The 13,489-nt window shown below is 43.9% G+C and overlaps 1 protein-coding gene across 1 annotated transcript in view; it reads left to right on the top strand.

The window, feature by feature from the left end:
* Window positions 1-7,485, top strand: part of LOC105547694 (G antigen 10-like) — a 28,340-nt gene extending 20,855 nt beyond the window's left edge. Inside the window, exons 4-5 of the mRNA XM_011991360.1 lie at window positions 4,686-4,811; window positions 7,369-7,485. Coding sequence (XP_011846750.1) covers window positions 4,686-4,811; window positions 7,369-7,382 — 140 coding nt within the window. The 3' untranslated portion in view covers window positions 7,383-7,485. The remainder of the gene's footprint in view (window positions 1-4,685; window positions 4,812-7,368) is intronic.
* The last annotated feature ends 6,004 nt before the right edge of the window (window positions 7,486-13,489 follow it).

The raw sequence follows: 13,489 nt of genomic DNA, 5'->3' as shown, positions 1-13,489 counted from the left end.
CCATATGGGCTCCAGAGAAGGTGGCTGTCATTCATTGCAAAGGACACCAAATCGGGAAAAGCTGTGAGGCACAGGGCAACAGAAAGGCAGACCGAGAGGCTAGGCAGGCAGCAATGAGCAAGGCTTTACCTGAAGAAAGAACTCTAGCAATGCCTCTCCTTATAGAGCCCCCTTTACTGGAGGTAACCAGTTACTCTTGAAGTGAAAAAGCTTGGTTTGGTCAGGAAACAGGAAAATATATTAAAAATGGATGGTGGCTGTTCTCTGATGGGAGGCTAGCCATCCCAGAAACAAAAGCCCCAAGGTTTGTGAAGCAGATCCATAAAAGAACACACATTGGAAGGACGACTAGAGACTTTGATAGGTTGGCATTTCTATGTGCCACAGCTCTCTGCCATCACCCGTGCTGTTTGTGAACAATGTCTATCCTGTGCCCGGAATAATCCAAAACAAGGACCAACTCGACCCCCCGGAATTCAAGAAGCAGGAGCTGTGCCTTTTGAGAACCTGCTTGTAGACTTTACCGAGTTACCTTGAGCAGGAGGTTACCAGTATATGCTAGTGTTTGTTTGCACCTTCTCAGGGTAGGTTGAGGCCTTCCCCACCAGAACTGAAAAGGCACGAGAGGTAACAAAGGTGCTACTAAAAGACATCATGCCAAGATTTGGGTTGCCTTTAACCCTAGGATCAGACAATGATCCTGCATTTGTGGCAGAAGTAGTACAACAGCTGACTCAACTTTTAAAGATCACATGGAAACTGCATACAGCCTACTGACCACAGAGTTCAGGGAAGGTGGAATGGATGAAGCGGGCACTCAAACAGCTACTAAAAAAGTTTTGCCAGGAAACTCACTTATGATGGGATCAGGTCTTGCCCATGGTCCTCCTCCAGGTCAGGTGTACACCTACAAAACAAACAGGGTGTTCGCCCTATGAAATATTGTTCAGAAGGCCACCCCCAATCCTTAATCAAATTAGAGGGAACTTAAAGGAGTTAGGAGAGTTAACCCTTAGGAGACAGATGCAGGCTTTAGGAGTGGCAATGCAGGAGGTGCAAAGCTGGGTAAGGGAAAGGATACCTATAAGTCTAACAGACCCAGTGCATCCACATAAGCCAGTGGACTCTGTCTGGGTTAAAAGGTGGAATCTAACAACCTTGGGGCCCTGATGGGACGGGCCCCATATTGTAATCATGTCTACTCCCACTGCTGTTAAAGTTGCAGGTGTCACACCTTGGATTCACAATAGCCGGCTGAAACCAGTGGCAACCGTGACTCCTGACGATGACCAGTGGATTAGCTAACAAGACCCAGATTGCCCCACCCAAATGGTCCTACGGCGAAACCCAACCACCGGTAAGAAGGACGACTGCCCTGCTCTGACCGCACCAGAGGCTGGTCAGTCGACACACGGCTGAAGCTTGAGGATCCTACAAGCTCTGCTCTAGTCACATCCTGGAAGCTGACTAGTCTACGCACAGCCGAAGCTAAGAGGGCCATCTCTGGATAAGTAAATGTAAATACAATTTATAAGCCTAGTTATAATTCTGTCAATACTGATTGTTCTGTTGTTATTACTGCAAATGCTGCAAATGTCTATGCTCAGAGGAAGGTTTGCCATGCCCATGTGTAGTGTAAGCATGTTTCTATTACATACACTGATGTTGTTACCATTTCTGCCTATACTAAAAGGGGAGAAATCTTTAGAAGGATACCCACATTGTGTACACACTACCTGGGTAAAAAGTACCATAGTTAAAATTCTACTGTACCGTACCTACTATAAATGTACAGGAACCAAGTTAAGAACCTACACATACAACCAGAAACAGTCTGCAATGGTTTAACACAAGAGAGGCTTAGCAGGAGCAGCCCTAAACATCTGTACAGAGAACCACAAATCAGATGCCTAGACTGTAACATTCAGTGGTCTATGCTAACAGAGCTCCAACACTTACATTCAGGAAGGACTGCTCTGCTAAGGAGTATGTAAACCAAACCAAACTGTAAGACAAGGGCATGCAATCCTTTAAATTTTGCTATCTTAAAGCCAGAGCTACCTTTCTGGTCTACAGTACAGACAGCACTATTACAGGTAAATAGACAAGGAGCAGGCCTTGGAGTCCACTACTAATTGTCAAAAAGACTAGAAGGACTCAAATGCGTCCAACCCCGCAATTTCGGGTCCATAAGTCATTCTATAAGCATTTTGATCTGTCAGTGCCTGCGCTTCCCCCATCAACCAAAAACTTATTTGCCCAACCAGCTGAAAACATAACTGGCAGCTTAGGAATTTCCTCATGCTGTGTATGTGGAGAAACTAATATGGGGGACCAGTGGCCATGGGAGGCAAAGGAATTAATGCCACAAGATAAATTCACTTCGCCTAACCCTGCCAGTGAACCAACAGCCTCAGCCAGTGTTTGGTTGTTAAAAAACTCCATAATTGGAAAATACTGTATCGCCCATTGGAGAAAGTCTTTCAGAGAGGGAGTAGGAGAAACAATCTGCCTAGGGCAACAGTATTATGATGAGACTAAAGACAAAACTCTGGAGAAACACCCAGAATGACTCCTACTTACCAGATCCAAACCCTTTCGGTTCTCTATTCTAAGCCACTCTTGGCATCTCTAGGGGCTCCAAATGCTTGGAAAGCACCCTCTGGCCTATATTAGGTCTGTGGGGCATGGGCATATTGGCAACTGCTGGCTAAATGGACAGGGGCATGTGTATTAGGAACAATCAAGTCATCCTTCTTACTAATTCCTCTAAAGCAAGGGGAACTCTTAGGGTATCCAGTTTATGATGAAAATAAAAGAAGAACTAGAAGAAGCATAATCACAAAATTAGACACAAATGTCACAAAGGATGTAGACATAGGAGACTGGAAGGATAATGAATGGCCTCCTGAAAGAATCACTAAATATTATGGGCCAGCTACCTGGGCATAAGATGGGTCATGGGGATATCACACCCCAATCTATATGGTCAACTGCATCATAAGGTTGCAGGCAGTCCTTGAAATTATAACCAATGAAGCGTCAAGGGCACTAGATTTATTGGCAATACAAGCAACACAAATGAGAAATGCTATATATCAAAATAGATTGGTTTTAGATTACCTCTTAGCCTCAGAAGGAGGAGTATGTGGAAAACTTAATTTAACCAACTGTTGCCTAGAAATCAATGATAATGGCTGAGTTGTCATGGAAATCACAGCTAGAATGCGCAAGTTGGCCCATGTTCCGGTTCAGACTTGATCCGGATGGGCCCCGGATTCATTGTTTGGAGGATGGTGCTCAACCTTTAGAAGATTCAAAACTCTTATTGGTGGGTTTTTGTTTATTCTTGGCATCTGGCTCATCTTCCCTTGCATTTTACCCGTTTATTGGGAGTATTCAGTCAACCATAAAGGCAATAATAACCTGACACACTACTGCGCAGTTGATGGCATTAACCAAATATCAACTGCTGCCAGTAGAAGCAGCAGCTCAGCTCCGTGAAGAGGTGGCAAATAATGGTGCTTTCTATGAACACCTTTGTTATAAAAAGCACCAAAGGGGTGAAATGAAATGAATTAAAAGAAATTAAAGAATGTGTAAGCAAAAACTCAGTTGTATGTAAGAAAACACAGTTCCCCCTGAGGAAAAGAAAGAGTTGGAGTCCTTTAAAATTAACTGCCTGTTTTTCCTTCTGTGGCTAGTGAGCCTTATCTCTCCCTTTCCCAGGCATTGTGAAGACTCTGTTTCTCTAGCTGTGCAGCAGCAAGGTTATTAGACAGATAATCTCAAGTCTTAAAATAGGTTGTTCCTTGAAAAGTAAGAAATGATGTAATGCATGTCTTAATTGAATAACTGTCTTTGTTTCTCACTTCTGTAATACACTTCCCCCTGCACAGATCTCCCCCCGCCCCATGAAATGCTTAAAAGGTAGCTTGACTGTTTGTTCGGGCTCAGTCCTTTGGATGTTAATCAGAATGGGTCGGTGCACCTAAATAATTAAATAATTCCTCCTCAACCCCTCGGTCTCTCTGATTCCTTAATTATCCCACAGCAATGAGACCCCATGCCTGGCCCAGATAATTTTATTGATAGGATTTCTTTTTCTGATCCAGAGTCTGGTTTAGGATCACGTCTTACATGTGCTTTTCAGGTGTTTTTAATTTGCTTTAATCTGGAGTGTTTCCTTAATTTTTCTTTGTCATTCATAATATAGACATTTTTGAAGAGGATAGACCAGTTGGTTTGCAGAATGTTCTGCAGTTTGGGCTTTTTCATGTATTTTATAAAGACCTTTTTTCAACTCACCATGTATTGGTGGCTACTCATGCCATATAAGAGTCTAAGTACTAGGAGTGTAAGTGCTGTGAGAAACAGGATTTCAGCCTTGAGTCATTTAATAAGATAAGGACAATCAGAAGTAGAATAACAGAGAAGTGCAAAGGAGGCAACAAAGGTGTCTGATGGCAGTCTTCAGAAAGGAAGAGGGTAATATTTGGAAAACCCTGTTTTCCTGTTTTTCTCCTAACAGACTCCTGAAATAATGTTCCTGGGATTCTTATCAACACATTTATTATAAGACTAGCTAAAGCTTTTATATAATAACACTGAGAGCATGAATATTATTTTCTTACTTATATTTTATGTTTTGCTGCTTAAATTGATATGTACTTTTTATTTTTAAGGGCCAGAGCCTGAAGCTGATAGCCAGGAACAGGTTCACTCGAAGACTGGGTGTGAGCGTGGAGATGGTCCTGATGTCCAGGAGATGGGCCTGCCAAATCCAGAGGAGGTGAAAATGACTGAAGAAGGTAGGCAATCCATTAGGCATGAAAACTGTAAGGTGTCTGTTTCCACAGTATCGTATTATAATTATTATTATATTTTCTAGATGTAGTCTCACTCTGCTGACCAGGCTGGAGTGCAGTGGTGCCATCTCGGCTCACTGGAAATTCCATCTCCAGGGTTCAAGTGATTCTCCTGCCTGAGACTCTCGCAGAGCAAGGCTTACAGACATACTCCACCACGCCCAGCTAATTTTTGTATTTTTAGTAGAGACGGGGTTTCATTATGTTGCACAGGTAGTTCCTGAACTCTTGACCTCAGGTGATCCACCTGCCTTGAACTTTGAAATTGCCAGGATTACAGGGGAGAGCCATCGTGCCCAACCCAGCATTATATTTTTATTTTTATTTTCTAAATTTTTATTTATTTATTTTTTTAAGAGTCTCACTCTGTCGCCCAGGCTGGAGTGCAGTGGCCAGATCTCAGCTCACTGCAAGCTCCGACTCCTGGGTTTATGCTATTCTCCTGCCTCAGCCTTCCGAGTAGCAGCTGGGACTACAGGCGCCCGCCACCTCGCCCGGCTAGTTTTTTGTATTTTTTAGTAGAGACGGGGTTTCACTGTGTCAGCCAGGATGGTCTCGATCCCCTGACCTCATGATCCGCCCATCTCGGCCTCCCAAAGTGCTGGGATTACAGGTTTGAGCCACCGTGGCGGCCACATTATATTTTTAATAAGAGAGAGGTAACAATACTGCCTCTTTAGTAATAAAGCTCTTATATAAAGGTTATTTGAAACATAGTTCAGGCCTCAGCACCCGACTGATAGACTGTCAGATATAGAAACAAGCTGAATCAGAGCCATGTTGAATGAAGATTTGAGTCTAAATCCTTGAACCAATAGCTCATAATTTTCAGATGCTTTTGTAAAGGTCTACTTTTAACAAATACATAACACATTTATAACACCCATCACTTGGTGTGAAAAATGCCGAAGCACTGATGCGGGTTCTAATACCAGTTCTTACAGCCTTGGCGAGATGCTGAGTGAGTCCTTTCACTTCTAAACCTGTCTTTGGTTCTTATGAAAATAGTGAGTTGAAGTCAGAGATTTTAAAACCATTTTCCTGGCCGGGCGCGTTGGCTCAAGCCTGTAATCCCAGCACTTTGGGAGGCCGAGACAGGCGGATCATGAGGTCAGGAGATCAAGACCATCCTGGCTAATACGGTGAAACCCCGTCTCTACTAAGAAATACAAAAAACTAGCCGAATGAGGTGGCGGGCGCCTGTAGTCGCAGCTACTCAGGGGGCTGAGGCAGGAGAATGGCGTAAACCCGGAAGGAGGAACTTGTAGTGAGCTGAGATCAGGCCACTGCCCTTCAGCCTGGGCGACAGAGGGAGACTCCGTCTCAAAAAAAAAAAAAAAAAAAATTAAAACCATTTTCCCTTCTGGTTCTTTCATACTTTGATCCTGTTGCATAGAATGCATGGAATACAGAGATCATCTGCTTCACATGATGTGTTGATCCCAAATCATGAAACCCTGGCCTGAGTCATCTGAAAATCTCTAAATTGAGATTTTATTGCTACTAAGAAAGTGAGCGGTCACTCTGCTTCATCCTAGTTTTTCCGTGTGGAGAGCTGAATACCTATCGTAGTATCTTGTCAAATTGTGAATTCTCCCTCCTCTTTGTTTGTTTGTTTGCTTGTCTGAGACAGAGTCTCAGTCTGTCACCCAGGCTGGAGTACAGTGGTGTGATTTCAGCTCACTGCAACCTCTGGCTCCCTGGCTAAAGCAGTCCTCCCGCCTCAGCCTCCTGAGTGGCTGAAAGTACATGCACAAGCCACTGTGCCTAAGTTGTTTTTTGTTTTGTTTTGTTTTGTTTTTTTAAATTTTTTTTTAACTTTTTTTTTTGTTGAGATGAGGTCTCACTATGTTGCCCAAGCTGAGATTCTCTGGCTTTTAATGAACAATTGCTTTTAAAATCTTTCCTCATGGAAACCTTGAGTGACAGAATTATCAACTGGCGAGAGACCGGTTAGTTCCTATCCTCTGTGGCATGTAGGCCAGTGATGCTCAGCATGGGTGTGAGTAAGATGCCTATGCTATGCACGCTGCCTGCCACACTGTCAGTCTTCATGAGCCAGTATTTCTAATAAGACTGTCGACACATATGTGATATAATCATCTCTCACCATATCAAATGTTACATGTAAGTTTCAGCTTTAGAGACATGGATTGATCAGATTTAAAGTTGAAAGACCATGACTTTAGTACTTCCTGACTAATCAACTGAAGTATGTTTTACACATGTGTTTTCCAAATTGCTGACTGTGAATTGTAAGTGCTTCTGAATTGAAAGGAAGCACTGGATGTTTAGGGAAGACATTACCTTTAAATTCTGCAGGTCTGTCCTCAAAGTGCATAGAGAGATTTAATTGGATGTAAGACACAGGATCACCCTTAGGGTTTTGTTTCTAGTCCATTTAATAAAACCCAAAGTGTAGTGTATTTTGTATGTCTTTAGGGTCATTTAAATAATCTGTTGCTAAGTCATGTTCCCAATTGTTATGTTTCTGTTACAGGTGAAAAGCAATGACAGTGTTAAAAGAAGACACGCTGAAATGATGCAGGCTGCTCCTATATTGGAAATTTGTTCATTACAATTCTCCAAATAAAGCTTTACAGCCCTCTGCAAAGAAGTCTTGCGCATCTTTTGTGAACTTTATTTCTAGCTTTTTGATGCTGTGAGACATGTATCATTCTTTGAAATGTGATATTCCAACTGTTTGAGCTGGTATGTAGAGACATCATTCTTTTTTCTTTCTTTCATTTTTCTCTTTGGCGACAGAGTCTCGCTGTGTCACCCAGGCTGGAGTGCAGTGGCGCGATCTCTGCTCACTGCAACCCCCGCCTCCCGGATTCAAGCAATTCTCTGCCTCAGCCTCCCGAGTAGCTGGGATTACAGGCGCCCACCAGCACTCCCGGCTAAGTTTTGTATTTTTAGTAGAGATGGGGTTTCACCATCTTGGCCAGGGTGCTCTTGAACTCCTGACCTCGTGATTCACCCACCTCGACCTCCCAAAGTGCTGGGATTACAGGCGTGAGCCACCATGCCCGGCGGAGACATAATTCTTATATATTGGTTTTCTATCCAGCAGCCTTGTGAAATATGCTTATGATTTCTAAAAGTTTATTTCTAGATCATTTTCAGTCTTCAACATACAGAAACATATCATCCTTCAATAAGAGCAATTTTGTTTCTGCCATTTTTTTTTCTTTCTTTTTCCTTTTGTATTGTTTGTAGAGATGGGGTTTTGCCATGTTTCCCGTGCTGTTCTTGGACTCCTGAGTGCAAGTGATGCACCCGCCTTGCCTCCCACAGTGCTGGAATTACAGGCGTGGGCCTCTGCGCCAGTCCTGTTGCTCCCATTGTAAAGAGTTTTATTTCCTTTACTGATTTTATGGCATTGCACAGACCCACCTGTTACCATGGTGATAGTGGACATCCTTGTCTTATCCCTGATGAGAAAGGGAAAACTTTCAACATTTCACCATCATATTTACTGTCCTTTTTTTGTAGATGGACTTCTTCAGAGTAAGTCATTCCATTCTGTTCTAAATATGCTGAGCGTATTCATTTGAATCTATGTTGAGTTTCATCAAACAGTGCATCTATTTCGATGACCACAGCATTTTTTCCCATTCATCTGTTAATATAGTGAATTCGATTGATAAAATTGTAGGTTTTTAAGTTCAATTTTAAAAACTTGAGACAGGGTCTCACTCTGTCATCCAGGCTGGGGTGCAGTGGTGTTATCAGAGCTCACTGCAGCCTTGACCTCCTGGGCTCAAGCGATCCTCCCACCTCAGCCTCCTGAGTAGCTGTGAGTCTAGGTACATGCCACCATGCCCAGGTAATATTTTGACGGCTTTTTCTTTGTTTTTTGTAGTGATGAGATTTTCTGATGTTGCTCAGGCTGGTCTCGATGGAAGTCCTGAGCCCAGGTGCTCTGGCCAGCACAGCCTCCCAAAATACTAGGATTACAGGCGTGAGACTTGGCCTGATCAGGTTTTTCTTATATAGGGGTCTTATCTATACAAAGACTAAACTTATCTGTACCTTTGTGCAGGTGGGCAAAGAGCATGATGAAATTTATTATTCTGTTGATTTAAAGACAACTATCCTTGACTTACCAGTGTGTAAGTCCATGAAAGCATAATTATGTTGAAAGCATATATTGCTATGGGTGTTGGGAACCCTGCAGTTTCTGCTGCTGTGGGAGCATGTCCGTGGAGGTACCTTTCGTCTGTTTTCTCAACTCCAAACATCTTAGGACCATGGGTTGTGACTGGTAGGACTATGTATCTTGCTAGTTTCAAGATGGAGTTGATTTTCACATGGTGCCACTCTGGCTGTCCCGTTTCCCTAATACTGTCACTTCTCCTTCTGTGATTCTGATGCTACAAATGATAGCTATCGTTTTAGTATTTCTTTACAGGTCCTAGAAATTGAATTCATTTTTCTTTCAGTCTCTTTCTGTGACTTGTTCACATTGAACAATTTCCTTGTGGGGTAGGTTGCTATTGCCGTTTTTGCAGGTAGTCTACCTGTCTTCCCAGGCAGTCACTGTGGCTCTTGTCCCCATGATGGGGCCAGGGCAAGACAGGACCCTGGGTGTGTGTGTGTGTGTATGTGTGTATGTGTGTGTGTCGGGGGTCAGTTCAGTTGAAAATCGAGAGTTTTGAGGGGAGCACTACTTGAGGTATTTGAGTCCCAGAAACAAAGGAAACAGCAAAGGGAAGTCGGATTCCATTATCCTCAGTGGATGGGAATCCGGGGTTTGGGGCATTGGGCTGGGAACTGCAGCCCGCCCAGGCCCACAGCCGCGCATGCTCCCTGGGCCCCCGTCTCAGTGCGCATGTTCACTGGGCGTCTTCCGCCCGGCCCGTTAGCCCACGTGAAGAACGCCAGGAAGCTGTGAGGCTGTGCGGTCTCGTTCCTGCCGTCCGGACTCTTTTTCCCCTACTGAGATTCGTCTGGTAGGTCTGCAGGCCAGTCATCCCGGGGGCTGAAGTGTGAGTGAGGGTGAAGTGGGCCTCGGGTGGGTCCGGTGGATCCCGCTTCCTGGTCTGTGGCCTCTGAGGGAGAAGGACGTCGAGGTCGTCCTCCTTCTCTTCTCAGGCTGCCAGGCCACCGTCTACTTTGTGGTGCTGAGGGGGCCTGGACAGGGAGGAAGGTGGGCCACAGAGGGAAGGCGGTCAGGGGCCAGGTGAAGATGGGGTGAGTGCTGTTTGGGGGATGGAAGTCCCGAGGTGCCCAGAACCCCCAACGACACAGGGCAGATGCCTGAATGGGGTGCCCGGTGGGGGCGAGGCAGGCAGTAAAGAAGTAACCTGGCACCTGGGAAGGCTACGGCCTGGTGAGCGCCCCCCAGCGGTGTGGAGTGTGGAGCGCCTGAGTGAGAAGCACTGCAAGGTCTCATGTCCGCCATGGAAGGTCTGGGAAAAGTTGGAAGGAGTGGGCGAGGCAGTGCGGTGCAACCAAACTTCATGTGAGAGGGGGGTGAATGGCTCTAGGAAGCGGGAGTGTGCCCAAAGCAGCCATCACGGGAATTGTGATTCACTAGTGTTTTCGTGGGGAGTCCGCTTGTGAAACTAAACCTCATCAGAAATGACCTCTATCTGCGGGGCACAGTGGTGCTCGCCTATAGTCCGAGTTACTCGGGACACAGAGGCGGGAGGATCCCTTGAGCAGGAGGTGGAGGCTGCAGTGAGCTGTGATCGCACCGCTGCACTCCAGCCTGAGCAACACAGCGAGAGCGCTCGTCCAAAAGAAATTTAGAAAAAAAAGTCCTCTGCCTCTTGCCACACGCCTTAAGATGACTGCTCTGCCAGCTTGGCCAGCATAAATGGTTTTGTAGGCACTTAGAAAACGTACACACGTATGCTTAACTCCGGGACTTATTTTGAGAGTATTTTCAAAATTAAAACGACAAGTTAACATTGATCCATGGAAGTGATCGAATATAGCAGCCCTCTGGAGCGCATGTTCCCAATCACGGTTGTCTGTTTTCAGTGTGAAATATGAGTTGGCGAGGAAGATCGACCTACCGGCCTAGACCAAGACGCTATGTAGAGCCTCCTGAAATGATTGGGCCTATGCTGGTGAGCGCTTAAACGTTAATTCGATGTTTTCTATTAGCAGAAATTAATTTTTGCGATAGTGTTGTTGCATTAGTATGGAAATGCTGAGAAACGTCTTTCCTGCTGAGAAAACATGATTATGGCGTCTCATGAAGGAAACATTGATTCTGGAGGATTTTTTGTTTTTCCTCTCGTGTTCTTCAGCTTTTGCCCATGACTTCTTTCTCATGCTTTGTTTGTTAATGACAGATCGTACACATGTATTCCAACAGAGAGTATAATAGCTTCCAAAGTCCTTGTGTGTCACTTTTCTCACAGTAACCTCCCTGTGGGTAGAGTAATCATATTGGCCATAGAGAATAGAGTTGGAAAAATGTCTTTAGGCTTAGTTATGATCAGAAACAGCTATGTATTCTGTGTATATATGTAAAATTTTGAATCAATAGCAAAACTTGTTTTTTTTTTCTTTATTTGCATGCCCACACATATTCCCCAGCCCGAGCAGTTCAGTGATGAAGAAGTGGAACCACCAAAACCTGAAGAAGGGGAACCAGCAACTCAAAGTCAGGATCCTGCACCTGCTCAGGAGGGAGAGGATGAGGGAGCATCTGCAGGTCAAGGTGATGGAAAGGGAAGAAGAATGCCCGCTGGTGTGTGTGTGTCTGTGTGTGTGCGTGTGCGTGTGTGCATGTGTGTGTGTGTTATGCATTGTCACAGAGCAGGAACAGGAGGAAAGAAATCAATGGAAAGAATGCCTGAAATTGACTGGAAAAGCCAGGAGGCTATGTAGTTTGCAGCTTAGCTTAGGTAAATCCCTCACTATGATAAAATTTCTCGACTTTATGAATGAGAGAATAGAGGTGCGGGGATTGTGTTTTATCCGAGAATCCTTGACTGGTGAATACACAATTTGTACTTTGTTCCAAGGTTTGTGTCTTCCTATCATCTGTGTTGCTATAAAGAAGGAAAGATTTTGCTGAAAATGCTTAAAACTCAAATGCTTTACTGTAAGGTAGCTTAAGTACTGGCCCAAGAAGAGACCCAGTTCAGAGGAGCAGGAGCAGCTCCAAAAACCGAGTAGCTGAATGTTGGCCACCGTTACCTTCGATTGATATTTTTATATGGTACGTTCGATAAAAGCTGGGTACACAAGGGTACTGCCATACAGGTCGCTGGTTTAATGATTTTCTAAGTGGCTTTTAGGAGGTGATTAAATCCTTTTATGGTTGGAAAAGCAGAAAAGGAGTTATCCTGGGGTTAACATGAGATGGAAATAATTTCTCCGAGATAAAATGTTTTGAAAGGAAACATTTATGTAAATGAGGTCATGAATTGTTCCAGGGATTCATTGTTAAAAGTTTCTAGAATATGACTGACAACAATGCCCATTAATTGCTGTCCACCCACTCCCTTATTCTCAGTGCGGGACAGTATATTTTGTGTGATTCACAAACAATGTCATATTTGGTGCTTTGTTCTTCACGGGGTTCATTTGTGGGATATTACATTTGGGACCTTCGGACCTAAATATAACTTTGTTTGAACAAAGTTAAGTTTCTCTGTACCCCAGTAGGTAATCGGTGTCGTGACTGTAAGATTTTCCATAGTCCTCAAATCCATTCAGCTAATCAGTCCTTCAGAAATTGACATTGTAATTGTAACTGAAATCCTGTCCATGTTGTAGACTTCAGATTTCTTAGGTGATGCACACTGCTCTTGGTACTCTACGGCTGAATATAAGCATTAAACATGTCCTGTGGTTTATCCTCAGATTGTCATTTAGGAGAAAGGTCTCAAGCTGGGCTGAATGCCGTGCACTCATAGTCCCAGCTACTTGGGAGGCTGAAGTGAGAGGATCGCTTGAGCCCTGGCGTTCAAGCCCAGCCTGGGAAACACAGCAAGACCTCATTGCTAATAAACAAACAAACAAAGAAGTAAATAAATAAAGGTTTCATGGTATAGGAAAACACAGATTCAAAGTTTGTGCCTAGTGGCTGGTAATGTTGCAGACATAACTCCTTAGTGAACCGTACCACTTAAAAAAAGACGGTAAGTTTGAGGATATGTGTATTTTTTACCACAATTGAAAGAAAACCTCCTCTCTTCCTAAACTTCAGTGTAGTTGTCATATATTCTTTAAAATTTTTACTGTGTCTATATTCAAGATGAAACATTTATGGAAAATTTGCAAGAATAGTACAACGAACTCATATACTTTTCAGCTAGATTCACCAGTTGTTAATAGCTTTCTCTCCGTAGGTTTCATATCTCTTCCCTCCCTCTCTTACCCGGCTGCCCACACACTCACACCCACCCACACGGGGATATATGTTGACTGTTATTAATGCTGACTTGTTTAGATAAAGTTTCAGGTATCATGGTCCTTTCCCTATGTACTCGAGGGTGTGTATATCGTCAGCACAAAGAGAAAGTCATTTCTTGGATCATCACTGCAGAAAGATCAAAATCAGGAAATTTAACAATGAGAAAATGCAGTCATTTAATACGCAGTGCATACTCAAATTTTGCCAGCTCCCCAGACAACTTCTTTCTTCCTTT

The sequence above is a fragment of the Mandrillus leucophaeus genome, unplaced genomic scaffold (genome assembly GCF_000951045.1).
Source record: "Mandrillus leucophaeus isolate KB7577 unplaced genomic scaffold, Mleu.le_1.0 Scaffold395, whole genome shotgun sequence".
NCBI classification, from domain to species: Eukaryota; Metazoa; Chordata; class Mammalia; order Primates; family Cercopithecidae; genus Mandrillus; species Mandrillus leucophaeus.
Note: the sequence above shows the minus strand (reverse complement) of the source record. Positions and strands in the feature narration are given on the sequence as shown.